This window comes from Hippichthys cyanospilos, chromosome 20 (genome assembly GCF_059441005.1).
Source record: "Hippichthys cyanospilos isolate Australia breed blue-spotted pipefish chromosome 20, RoL_Hcya_1.0, whole genome shotgun sequence".
Taxonomy (NCBI): Eukaryota; Metazoa; Chordata; class Actinopteri; order Syngnathiformes; family Syngnathidae; genus Hippichthys; species Hippichthys cyanospilos.
This window is the reverse complement of record NC_142388.1, coordinates 1723409-1737012: the sequence shown is the minus strand read 5'-3', so window position 1 is coordinate 1737012 and position 13604 is coordinate 1723409. Positions and strand designations below refer to the sequence as shown.

The following is a 13604-nucleotide window of genomic DNA, read 5'->3' as shown; positions in this document are numbered from 1 at the left end:
GGCACACCACATTATAAGGGGCATAGAATAGAAGCTACAGTACCGGCAGTGGTTGCATTATGTATCCACCAGATGGAGCTGCACTGAAGGGAATGTCAACAAGATCAGATAAGTCAGTCATAAGTTTATGCGCTGTATAATGTGCATGGGATTCTAAGTTCCGCCTTATAGTGCCTAAAATATGGGACACAAGCTATTCATAATCAGTGGAAGAGGGGTCATATAATGTCCCACTGGTTGGGTCAGGTGAAGGACTTTTGCACCTTGGACTTTTCATAGGATTCGGTGTATTTTTGCAATTGAGTTTTGTAAATTACAAAGCCCAAGCAAGCCTGTGCAGAGTCTCAGCAGAATGCTTAAGCCGGGCATCATTACCAGCATTTGAAAATGAACCATGAAGGCTTCTCGCGGGGATTCCCCCACTTTTTTTTTTCCTTCTTCTTTTTATACAAAGCCGCCGAGTGAAGCTGCCGGGGAAAATTGGCTTCACTAATCCGCTTCTCGTAGACATTCATGACTGGCCGGAAACAGACAGGGATTGTCGGCGCGAATGGTACCCAGCCTGACACTTAAGCGCAGTTTGAGTGAATTTGTGCGACTGCTTTACTCTTCTATGGCTCTGTGCCAGCATTTTATTTCATGTTTTTTTTTTACATTTTTCCTGGATGCCATAGTACAGTGGTACCTTGAGATACAAGTTGAATTTTTCGAACACTTGTCACTTAAAACATTCGCATTTCAAGTCATCTTTCCTATTTATAATGAATGGAAACGCCATTCATCTCTTCCAGACTCTGGGGGGAAAAAGTGGTAGTTTTATGATAAGTGAAGAAAAAATAATAGAATTCCTACACTGCATTCAGATTAAAGTGTTTTTGAATTATAAATTAAGCAGTGAAAGCCACCTGTTTAGTGAACATTTTGCCATTTGCTGTCAAGTAAAAGTGACATCACAGTTCAGGGCTCAGGTAACACCCAATCATTTCTCACCTGTTTTCTGAGTCTGGTCATGTGACATTTGCATGCCTACCCCTGATTGGTCATCAACCTGAGCCCTGAGCAACTGGGATGTCATTCTCAGTTGATAGCACATGGCAAAATGGCTTCCTCCCTAAAAAATCAAAACAGATAGATTTTACTTCAGAAATAATGATCCCCATTTATCCCTAAACTGGAGCCTATCCCAGCTTTCTGAGCTGGTGTCCAATTGCAGGAGACACACAGACGAACAACTATTTATGCTCACAAACACATCCAAGGGCAATTTACACTTTGGGGATGGAACAGGAAACTAAATTAGCCGGAGAAAACCCACACAGGCATGGGGAGAACATGCAAACTCAACACAGAAAGGCGGGAATTGAATCTTCAACCTCTGCTCTGTGAGATGGACGTTTTAACCAATTCCGCTGCCGTGCTACCCCGCGTGCAACATATCGTACAGAAAATTTGGGGATTGACTTTCCCCTGTAATGTTATTTATTTGTGAGTCAGTCTGAAAATAGGCTGAAATCCTATAATTGCATGTTGTAGACTGCTCAGCGTGCTGTGCTCCAGTCTGGACTCCTTCCTGCTGCTCGAGACACAGTACAACATATGCACCATGCTGTTGCAAAGCCAGAGGGACAACATGGCCGACCTGGACGGCGGCGACGGGTAGGAACTGACCAACCATGGATGATTTGCTCAGTCAGTCGCTCAAATGATCTAACGAACGTAATAGTCGTCATTTTGGAGGGTTTTTTTTTTTAGGATACTTTGTGCATCCGCTTTAGCATGTGCAGCGTGGTTGAAGTTGTGTGCCCGCGTCAGTTGAACGGAGTCCACTTATGCGTCGGAGTAAAAGGTTAAAGTCACGGGAGGGTTGCGGCTAACCGCTGGAGCACTCGGCGCGCAAATGCCACAAGCTCAGCGGGCTCGCCGCTCGCCCGCTGGAGGCTTTGTGAAACATTTGGAGGCTGCCGAGTTTGACGTTGTGATGTGCGCAAGTTTTTTTTTTTTTTTTGCCCACTCGCTTCGAGGGGGCTTTGCTAATGCGGTGCTGAAGGTCTACATGTTACACAAGGCACTAGCTGAGTCACAACAGGTGGTCGTAGACATGCAAGAACACCTGGAAACATCACCTTGTTGGGAGGGATTTCATTTATTGGGATCAACCATGTTAGAAAAATCATTTGTTCTTTTTCCCCTCACTGTTGCAATTTTTTTCAAGGCCTTTTGTGTGTGTTTTTTTTTCTAAAGACAAGCAATTAATGAAACAATATTATAACAAACTGTAAAATACAGATTATAAAGCGCACCTTCAATAAATGGCCTATTTTGAACTGTTTTCATTCTGTATATAGGGTGCACTGCAATATAAGGCGCATAGAATAGAAGCTGCGGTAGTGGCTGGGGTTGCTTTATGCATCCACAAGACACTATACTCCTGCGTTAAAGGGAATGTCAACAAAGGAATGAAATAAGTCAGTCAAACCTTTATAATAGTGACTGCCCTAATCAGCACTGTGTTTTCAACGTTTTGAAGGTTTTCTTCCTCCTCTAAGTTCAACGATATGTGACAGAGCCTCTTTTTAAACATGCCAACGGACAGGCGGGAGAATGTTTGCCTTTCTAGTCACAGCTAAGATGAAATAAAGCGGACAGGAAGTTGAAAGGTTCCTAGACCATCTGTCAGGCTAATGACGACTGCCTTAGCTGGCGCGTGTAAAATGTAAATGGCCTCAAAACGCCGACTCATGTCAGTGCATCAGGTGACATGACAGCTTGTTCATTTATCCGCCTTCCTCTTCCTCTATCATCATCATTATCTTCACCAACCATCGTATTCATATTTTTCTCCTGTTCACTCCCAGTGAAGCTAATTGTGGCCCCCACAAATACATCCCGTGAGGCACATTTCATTGAATGCATGTAGTTCTTTCAGCTACTCTGCGTAATCACTCACGGCCAGTGCGAGCAGACCTTTGCAAAGAACGCCTCGTCTCCTCCTTATTGCCAATTTTCATGCCCAAATTGCTTCAGAGATTGGAACTGAAGCAGTTAGCATTCCGTCCTTAAAGGCAGTCATATTCGAAAATTCACAGATCCGATGAGAGGCGTTAACATTGAGCTTCCTTCGAGCCGTGATAATGTACAACAGTGGCTCTCATTTATGGTTTTCATTCTCTGTGCAAAGTCTGTAATTGGACTTTTCACAGGCGCCTTTTTTTGCTGTTAAAAACTTGGAATGGCCCATAAAGGTCCAGAGAATTTAATACAATTATTCATCAAATCCTATTACCCCTGAGGACTCGAGAAATGTGAGACCCAGACTAGATTGACGACATGTGGGACCCGGTCAAGTCCCAGACCGAGGAAACATGAACCAGAGTCACGATGAAAAGCGTTGAGAAGTTGAGACTTGGTCAAAAACAAGACCAAGGAAATCTTGAGAGAGAGACGAATGAGAAAAAGACCAGTAAATGTAGGACCAAATCAAGACCAAGAGTGAGAAAAAGGCCAGCTAATTTAAGGCCAAGCTCAAGATCAAGACGCTAAGGAGTTGGGATCCATTAAATAACACCAAGCAAATATGAGATAAAAGCAAGACCAAGTCCAGAAAAAAATGGAAGCTCAGGTCAATTTAAGCAAATGTTAGACGAATTAATAATTAAGGCATAGAAAATTCGAGACCGAGTCAAGACTAAGACCAATAAAATAGGAGACAGTCAAGACCAGGGCTGGGGAAACCTGAATCCAAAACAAGACCATAGAACTCTTGAGACAAAGGAGAGTACAAGACTGAGTAAACTTAAGACCAAGACTGAGAAAATACGTACCAAGTTAAGACGTAATTGCAAGACCAATTCAAGTTTAAGACATATCAAATATTGGACCAAGATTGGTCAAATGTGACACTGAATCAAAACCAAGACTTCGCCAGACAAATTCAAGACCTAGACTGTGAGAAACTCGAACCAGGTCAAGACCAAGAACACGGATTGGCTCTTTCTTCACAAACGCTACGAAATGTTCCATTTTCTTCAGGAGTAAAGTGTTTTGCTCAATTTCTTCTTGTCAGGAGCTTCATCTTAGACAGTGTGTCTATGGAGAGGAACCACGTATTGGTTCGCATAGCCGTTGTTGGAGGCCCGTCAGAGAGAACACTGCCCCCTCGAGCCTTGCAGCAGGTCAGTCTCAAAAGTCCAAACTCGAATCTACTCAGTTGTATCGGGTATTGATGTCCCTTTTTATTACAGAGAACGCTTCGCTGCGCGTTTGAAGCTTGCAGCCTCTCAGGATTGGGTACTGCTTATCAATTATTCAGGTCTTGTTTCAGTGAACAGAAAACAGGGTTTCATTTTAAGCCGAGGTCACGGAAAGGATATGACACATTTCCAACAGAATGGAGAACGTGTCAAGCTCTCCGAACAGAGTGTTTGCTTCAAATTTCACAGCTCTTCTGTTTATCCCTCCTGTTGGTAAATCAGCTGCGATTGGGGGGGGTTCAAGTTTTGGGCTGAAAAAAAAGAGATCACAACAAGCAAAATAAATGCAGCATTGAATACAAAAAAAGCAGATGAAGGGAAAGAACGACGCGCGCATGTGCAGCAGCTCGGCTTTGATGAACTTTGAATGCTCAGCAATCACTTCCTTATTGATGGCCTTATCTGCAAGTCACTTTTAACGTACTGAAATGGAAAACACATGAAACCGAGTCAAGACCAATGCCATGGAATTGCATGGGAGAGGAAAAGGTACCACGGAGTCAAAATCAAGACCAAGAAAACGTGGGATCGTTCTAAGACTACGACTGGTCGAAATGGGACCAAGAAAAGACCAAATATCGTGCAATGATATCATCAATAATATCATGCAGTCAAGACCAAGACGGAGGAAATGTTATGAAGATTCATGACAAAGCATTGAGGAGTCAAGGCCCAGAAAGGGGAGATTTCAAACCCAATTGATACTGACATTTAGTAGGTGAGATTGAGTCAAGCTCACGACTGAGGTGCAGAATCCAGATGTCAGGAAGATCCACGGCAAGACATTGATGAGTTGGGATGAGATCATGTCCAAGGACTAAGGAAATGTAAGACCCAGCGAAGACAAAAGACATTGAGTAGATGTGAGGACCAAGGTGCAGGAAATGTGAGGTCTAGTCCAGATCAAAACCAATCAAATCCTGTTCAAGACCTAGTATGAGGAATAGTGGAATTCCAACCAAAACGACTCTTTGAGAAAGTACTGAATTTTGCTTCGAGAGAAAAGACGAAAATGTTTCCTTCATTTTGCTTTCCTCTGAATCACTGAACAACTTTTAGTTGGTCTCTCGGTATTCCATTCAGGGAGATGTTCCTTATCCCTGGCCCATGTTTTCATCATTACCTCCGCCCACCTGCTACATTTCGGACCCACCAAGGACCCGCCAGAACCCGCTGGGTGAGATTCCCTTCATGCGATTCTTTTCTGTAACATGAACAAAGAGCTGTCGCCTCATTTCGTTGAACAGAACCGGAGATGATTGATTTCCTGACATCATCCCCAACCGCAAAGACGGAGGACAGCTGGATGGAGAGTTGCCGCAGACTTTATCGCAAACTTATCGGGCACAACGGCTTGAGCACCACAGGTAAGATGATGGCTGGGATAGACCGGGCGCTGTTTTGGCTAAACTCAGAAAATGTGAAAAACGAACATGGAGAAAAACAAGTTGGTGCTCTTGAGAATTTGCAAGGACGACATGATTTTGCCATCGTCAAAACCAAGTGTTTGAGCTCAGCAATCAACGGTATTCTACCGGTTACCAAAAAAAAAAAAAAAGTTAACGTCATTCTATGGTAATCCTATGGAAATCTATGGAAATTCTTTGGAAATCGTTTCATAAATCAACCAGCCCTACTAGCTGATAATTGGGTACGACCCAAAAGTAGGGCACCGTTTGGGGAAAACTCAAATTCTACAAGGGAGTGAGAAAAGGATGAAAAACCAAGAGGCGGAGTTGGCTAATAATTTAAGCTAGTTTGTATGACATATAGAATAAAACCTGATTGTTATGATACAAAGGTTTTTCTCAAATTGGGGCTTCTCAGAGCTATGGCAATAAAGAACATAGAATAGAAGAGATTTCGACCTCAGATCCTTGCTATATTTATTCTCTATTTACAATAATAAGAAAAAAAAAAGGAAAATTTCACCAAGTGATCCCAATCTATAATAAACCTACCAACCTACAATACACCTTTAGCCTCATTGAAATCTGTAGGTTCGTTGCATTTTTTCGATGATCAGTTGAGAATTGTTTTCAAGATGATTTTACCTCCGCTAACTATAAACCACTGAGAAGAAGTCCTTTCCAAATGAATGGCATTCAGCCTCTGACGCTAAACGATAACAATGAGTCTCAGTTGTTCAAAGATGATCATCTAATTGATTGAGTAACATCTTGTCTATTACCGCTGATGTTTCAAACGTTCAATGTGATTCCATTAAAAAAAAAAAATCAATAGTCTTTTTTTTTTCTGACACTGATTAAGATTCATTGAAATATTATGATGCTTCATATAATCACGTAAATGACACCCTGAGGTTCAAGGCTACTATTCAAAATCAATAGCTTGGCATTGATGGACTAATGTGATGTCGGCCTTCCATTCACACGCGCCCACTAGAAGCTTTTAAGAAGTCGCAGCGGGTCCTTTTCAAATGTCACGCTCGCTCCCGGCAAGTGCGGCCGTGACTCAGCGGGACAAAAGCAAGTCGCGGCCAAGGTGGGCGTCGTCCTGTCGCCGATGCGTCAAGTGTGCCGCCTTTCATAAACACGCCCGCCAAACTCTTCGTCGCTCCTTTTCTTTTTAAGGCGGGATGCGCCGCCGTGAACATTTATAAGCCGATCTGCATTTATGCGGGCCGCCGTTAAGCGCTGGCTGCCACCCGGCTTTAAGCAACACTTCATTGGAGGAAAATTGCAGCACTTACCAATAATGACCAATCAATTAAGCCCTTTGTTACACACTACTGAAACACTCACAAACACAAGTGAAATGAGCTCGTTTCCACTTTCTAATAGACCCCTGAAATATTTTTAAACGCTGCTGTCATTTACACAGCTGAAAAACTCATGTACGCCATGCTGAATCTCCATACTGTTTACTGTTCTTTTTCTCCTGACACACACAACCAAAATGCTCTCAATCATGACTAAAACCCTTTCGTACATGCTAGTGAAATGTATTCGTTCAAATACTCTGAAAGGCTTTACTACACACAAGCAATGTATGTCTTTGTTGGCCCGCATACTCTAAAATTACGTGTATCAGTGATTAAAATGCTCTCACACACACCTGCTGCTGAAACTCTCTCATACACACTAGTGAAAGACTCTTGTTAAGGTGTTTACTTTCAAATTGGCCACATCTTGTACAATAACGATACCAAATGAAATCCTCAGCTGTTTTGTCGCCTTTTACGCGGTCGTCTCATTCGCGTGTGCTCGGGTGTGTGTTTGTTTTCATGCGCAGTGCTGGCTGACCTTCTGGAGAAGGTTGTTTTCCATCTGTCCAAATGTTCCAGCGAGCGCTTCTTCTCCCCGCCCGAGTACAACAAAGGTCAGTGAGTGCCACGTGGCAACACGCCGGCCCGGCCGCCGCTTCTTCTCCATCCTGACAAGTCCGGACGTGAGAAAGGTGGCTAAAGGGCAGCGCGCCGCGTTTTGTTCTCCAGACACCTGTGCTCTTTCACTGCCTGCTGCTGACGCTCTTGCGCGATGACAACATGCGTGGCTTTCACCTAATAGGATAGCCGAGGTGCGGAACGCCGAGCCGGAAGATAGAAAGAAAATGACACGGCGCATTCGTTTTTTGAAACACATGTAGTAAATGAGACACGTTTACTTCAGGATTGGGAATTGAAAAATTTTTTTTTAAATCATTGCGGGCTGTCAGCAGGTTACTGTTTACTAGCCGGCGGTGAAACAAACTGATGATGATGATGATGATGATGATGATGATGATGATGATGCTGCAGCGGTAATTAGCGGGTCTCCCAGTTTGAAGCTGCACACTTATTTTTCCCGCCGGCACCTCTGCGTTTAATTGCATATTTCTTAATTCGTCCACACAATATTCACAAATTAAATTCACGATATCAAACACCTGAGGACAACTTTTCATAGCATCGGAGGCGAACGATTGAAATGGGTTTTTCGTGGACACTTCATTAGGTACAGCTGCACCGCCTGATGGCAGCTGCTTCCGCAATTCTGCTTTTTCTGATAAGATGGGATGCCATTTAAATGTGTGTAAATTAGGGCTGGACAGTGCATCAAATTCATTAATTGATTAACTTACAAGACAATAATTTACAATAGTTACTATTAACTCTTTCAGTGCTTCTTTTTATTCATAATATTTGAAAATAATGAATAAATAAATGCCTAAGATTGAATGCCTAGACTCACGAAAGATACATGAAAATACGCCTTTGGGATTGAACAAATTCATTGTGACATTGGAGCTAATTATGCACAATTTATGAATATTAAGTTTTTACTTTAAAATGGATTAAAAATCAGTATACCTTATTGTCAAACCTTATCAAACCTTTAAATAAATGTTAGTCGGGATTATTTCTTCAGTTAAAATCAATATGAATTGTAATACTCTAACTGGTGAAAATAGAGATTTTATTTTTTTTGGCCATCTCGCCGAGCCCTGGAGTAAATATTGGATGGATAACAAAATAATGTACAATGAGTAAAAAAAAAATCAAATTAGATTTTTAAAAACATGTAAATGGTTGAATCAAAAACGGATACTTTCGTAAACGAGCAAATATTTTCCTTTACGATAATGACTAATATGTTCATACATAGTTTTAAAAAATCATGAAAAAAAAACAATAATCATGATCGGAAATAGCTTTTTCTTTTTGGAGCCCATTTTAATTGCAAAGCTTCGAGGCTGTTGTGCCAAGAAATAAATGAGCGGATCCTCCAGTGTGTGACCTATCGGAATATCGACACCTTCGCTAATTGATGAAGTCATCCGCTAGCCATCTAATAAAGGAATGACGATGAGTCCTTTTTCAGTACACAATCGTTGCGGCATTAACAACGGTCTTCTATTTTTAGGCCTAGAAAAAAATAAACATCTTGTGACTTTTTGAAATAGCTTGAAAAACGCCTGAAGATGGAGACAAAACAACACAAATACAGCCAACTCCTCGGGTCATGACAGTTGTTTTTGTCGGAAAGCAGGAAAAACACCATAAAGACGGGACGAAAAAACATCCCGGATCACGTCATAAGCTGAAACAAAACTTGAGGCAATGATGTCATACCCCGGGGTCCCAAAGTATATTTCAACAGAAAAATCATCAACCAACCTATATCATTTCATCTAACAAAACTCTGCTTGCTTAACCCCTGGGGGAAGTTTTGACCCAACTCAGGCTTTTTGATGTTTTTAATGCGTGATATCAAAGGAAAAGCATGCAAAAAAACATTAGGCTAAAATATTCCATAGATTGTCAAAACATGACAGCTTTCAATATGCCATCCCTTCTAAATGCTTCCAAACGGAGGGTCAAGATGGTGTCAAATTTAACCCATGTCAGGCTCATTTACTGCCATTCAAAATTGGAAACGTTGTCACCTTAGGACCTATTGAAAACCCGATGCATTCCCTTTTCACTTTAATAAACGGCAACTCGCCTGGACTTCCATAATGCAAAATTCTTCAAAAGTCATAACATTCTAATTATGACAAAATAAATAGAAATGAATGGCTCATTTTTACTCTTCTCTGCCTGAAAGGAGAAGCGAATAAGATGAGCAAGTTAGACGACACATTGTTTGGCGGTAACTGCAAAAAGTATGTATTTTCTAAATTATATTTTGGTTTATTTGCTTGCAAGTCAAAACAAAACTAGCCGAATAAATGCTAGTACATCGATGCACTAATGTATATGCTTTGGACTCTTTAGCTTTAGACACACACTTTACAACTCCACTCTCAGGCCTAAATTCTTATAATCAATCCCTGCAAATAACAGCTTAGGAGATCAGAAGGCGAATGGGATGCGTGTGTGTGTGCGCGCGTGTGTGTGTGTGTGTGTCTTGGCTGCGCGCCTGGCGCCTCAGCCCTTCTCGAGCGCTCTCATTGTGCGCCGAGAGCAGACTCATTTGGCGAGCATTAACCTCTGTCACGTCAGCCGTCTTCGCCGCCCGTGTGCTCGGGGGCGGACTCGTCTCTTTGAAAACGGGCCGCAAAACCAGAGCGCCTTTAATGTGGCGTCTTAACATCGCGGGTCGGCGAGTCCGCTACACTGCAGTCCTACTTGGCCATTCATATCAAGCTGCACCACTAGGATTATGAAAAGTGCCGTCAAATAATATTTTACTGGTTAATATGTACAATAGCGCTTCGGCGGTTCAGCTAGGAGCGCACAGATGTCAACTCGTTTTTAGTTTTGTCTCACTCGAGATATTTTGTGGTCCTGTGCAAAAATGTCATGCCGTGGAGGAGTGCTAGTGCTACTGCTTCTCTCAATTGTTGTACTACGGCTAGCGAAATTAGTAGTAGTTAGCAGTGACAATAGTAGTAGCGGTGGGAGTACAGTGGTAGCGGTGGTACTAGTAGTCGTCGTCGGAGCAAATTGTAGCATGTGTAGTTTTGGTAGTAGGAATTGTGGTAATCACCATGATATTCATAGCATTAGCATTATAGCATTGGGTTTGCCCCAGAAAACCTATTTTGTCAACATTGCACTTTGCCCGACTGGAGGGTCAGGAAAAGTCTGGCGGGCTGCCAGCCTTATGATATGCTGAGGTAAACTCTAGTAGTACTCGCCGTGAATCATATTTGAATGGGGAGTAACGTGGCAGTATCAGAAGCAGTAGTGGTAGTTTCTCACCAATCTGCTGTGTATTTTTCATCATACCGAGTGAGCGATGATGTTGTAATTTGTTTTTCCCCCACTGTGAAGCACAACCGTAATAACAACAATAACAATAAAAGAAAATAGTTTTCCCCACCGGCAGGAAACCACGACAACATTTTTCAACGTAAAATATCACCCCCGCGCTTTTATCGTCTCGCTCGCACACAATTACATGTGTAACGCCAAAGGAGCTAGCTGTGCACTCATCACATCGGATGCCTTTTTATGGCCGATGCCGGTTAAGTGCCGCCGCCGTAATGCTGATTGGATGCCCACCAAATGGGCTGATTGTGACACGTTATTTACGCTCTCCGGCCTCGAAAGCAGCGAGCGGTAATTGCCGCTTGACTGTTTTTCCTTACGCGTCTTTTAATTGTCTTACAGCGCAGGAGACGAGCGTGGACGGTGTGGAACTGTCGCCTGTGGAAATCCTTGGGATGGATATCTGTCTGAGGTCGGTTGGCGCTTTTCGTCTTTATTTACAGTGATACTGCTTCATAATTTATGCATTGATTTATATGGTTTACATTTATATAGTTGAATTATTTTGTATTTAGAGCTGGCATACACGATAATCGATAACTTCGGCGTTTATAAGGTCGGTCATGTAAATTTTGTATAGAATACCAGTCAAAGGTTTGGAATCGCCTTCACATGGTCTCATGAACAGGTGAAAACTTTCTGAGGAAATATCAAGATGTGCAAATGTGTTATCTGGGCCCTACTTTGAAGAATATCATTTACAACACTTTCTCTTTTAATTAGGGATGGGCCAGTCCTGATACCAAGTATCTGTATCGAGCCGATACCAGGCCTTATTTGATTTTCAGTCGCTTGGTCACGAACTAAAAATGACAGATTAGAAAATTGCCATTCATTTATGAAGTTTGACAAATGTTATATTGGAGTCCATGCATCTTTCTGTTGTTGATATCTGCTTGGTATCGATATCGGTGAATATTCAAGAGTTGAGTACTCTTACTGGAATCTTTTTGTTTTTTTTTTAATGTGGTTTCAAGCATCCCGATTTTTGCTGAGCATTTTTGTTTGCCAAATAATTACATCAATATTTAAAAAGAATTCATTTTTAAATAAATGCAAATACAGGAGAGGTTATTTCTAAACCTTTGACTGGTACTGTATTTTTATGATCGTATGTGTATACTATTATTTATATTATGTCCAGTATGTACTAATAAATATAAATAAGCTGCATTAAATGTTTTCATTACATCAAACTATATAATAATTATTCATTGTGTATTTGTCAATATTTCTTCCATGCATTTTGTGTGTTGTAATTTATTTATGTGTATATGAAAACAGTACTATTCAAAAATTGCTTGTTAGTGTTTATTGGTTATGTTTTTGAACAGATTTTTACAATATTGAATTACCACACATGAATGCACAGAATGATCAAGAAAAACGATAACATATTAAAATGATCCCTGAGATACCACCCAGCGATCCTTGTCCATATTTACGAATCAGTTGACGTTCCACAAAAACATCATGCGGCAAGAAAATAGTAGCTAACGAGGCCACGGCGCACACTGCCTTGAAGACGTATACGCTCCACGTGCCTAAAGGGAGCACTTGAGATAAAAAATAAAAAAAAAGATGCCCAACTGCTGAACTGTTGTGTTTAGTGCTCAGCAGGAGACGCCATCACAAACACACTAGCCTCATTTTGTGTGTGTCGTCCGGTCGCCCCCCAGGAAAGAGAAAACCTTTCACGCTTCCCACCCTGTGAATAAGATTACTATCAATACATTAAGGTATAATTAGAATACCTACAAGTACCTATTTCAACATTAATAAAAGAAAATGCAATATAAGCAACTTCCAATCACCGTTACCCACTTTTTACAGTGTTTATACAAGTTACAGTTTAGTCTAAAGCTGAAAAAAAAACGTGCATTTTTTTTTGGCCAATTCTTATAAAAAACTATGTATGCTAGGGTCATTGGGTGAAAATTGTTTTTAGTTATGAGAACACCCCCCAATTGCGGGAAACTCCCATTAATCGCATTCATTGGACTTATTCACTCCGAAAAACTTTTTTATACATTTGGGGGGTGGGTCCACAAATTAATTACCAGGTATCCATACATATTTTTTTACAAATGGTCCAGAATAGGCTGGTACTGGATAAATTCAAGATATTGTTATTGTATTCTTTTTTCTTTTTTCTTTTTTCCAGATACAGCGCCTCCCTTAAACTTTTCCGGCAAGAAGATGCGGAGAGCCACCTGGTGATCCTCATGAAACACATCAAAAATTTCCTGTCCCGCCGAAGGGTTCCAATTTCCTCGCCACTGGGTATCCTTTGACTAATGTTTTAGGGTAGGGGTTCTCAAACTCATTTTAGCTTGAGGGTTAGGGTTATTTGAATTTGAATTTGAATTTATTTCAATTTGAATTTGTTTTGTTTGCGGAATTTGAATTAGGCAGCAAAATCCAACCGTTTTCATCCATCTCAGGCGACGGCCTTTTGACACTTGCCGTCAACTAAAAATGACATCACAGTTGCTTAGAATATGTCTTATCTCGTCATCATTTTTATTGTTTAGCATAATTCTTTGGACTTAATGGGATAACATTGGGCCTCGTAGAATGTATTTCCTGCCGTATCATGTGGACGTTGGAATTTCTTGATAGTTGTGGAAGGGTTG

At 41.3% G+C, this 13604-nt stretch overlaps 1 protein-coding gene across 1 annotated transcript in view; it reads left to right on the top strand.

Annotated features, from left to right (window-relative positions):
* The window catches only part of tbc1d32 (TBC1 domain family, member 32), a 40087-nt gene that overhangs the window by 15864 nt on the left and 10619 nt on the right, over window positions 1-13604 (top strand). Inside the window, exons 24-30 of the mRNA XM_088404067.1 lie at window positions 1534-1656; window positions 4064-4172; window positions 5334-5427; window positions 5498-5617; window positions 7506-7592; window positions 11311-11380; window positions 13133-13251. Of these exons, the coding sequence (XP_088260193.1) occupies window positions 1534-1656; window positions 4064-4172; window positions 5334-5427; window positions 5498-5617; window positions 7506-7592; window positions 11311-11380; window positions 13133-13251 (722 nt within the window). The remainder of the gene's footprint in view (window positions 1-1533; window positions 1657-4063; window positions 4173-5333; window positions 5428-5497; window positions 5618-7505; window positions 7593-11310; window positions 11381-13132; window positions 13252-13604) is intronic.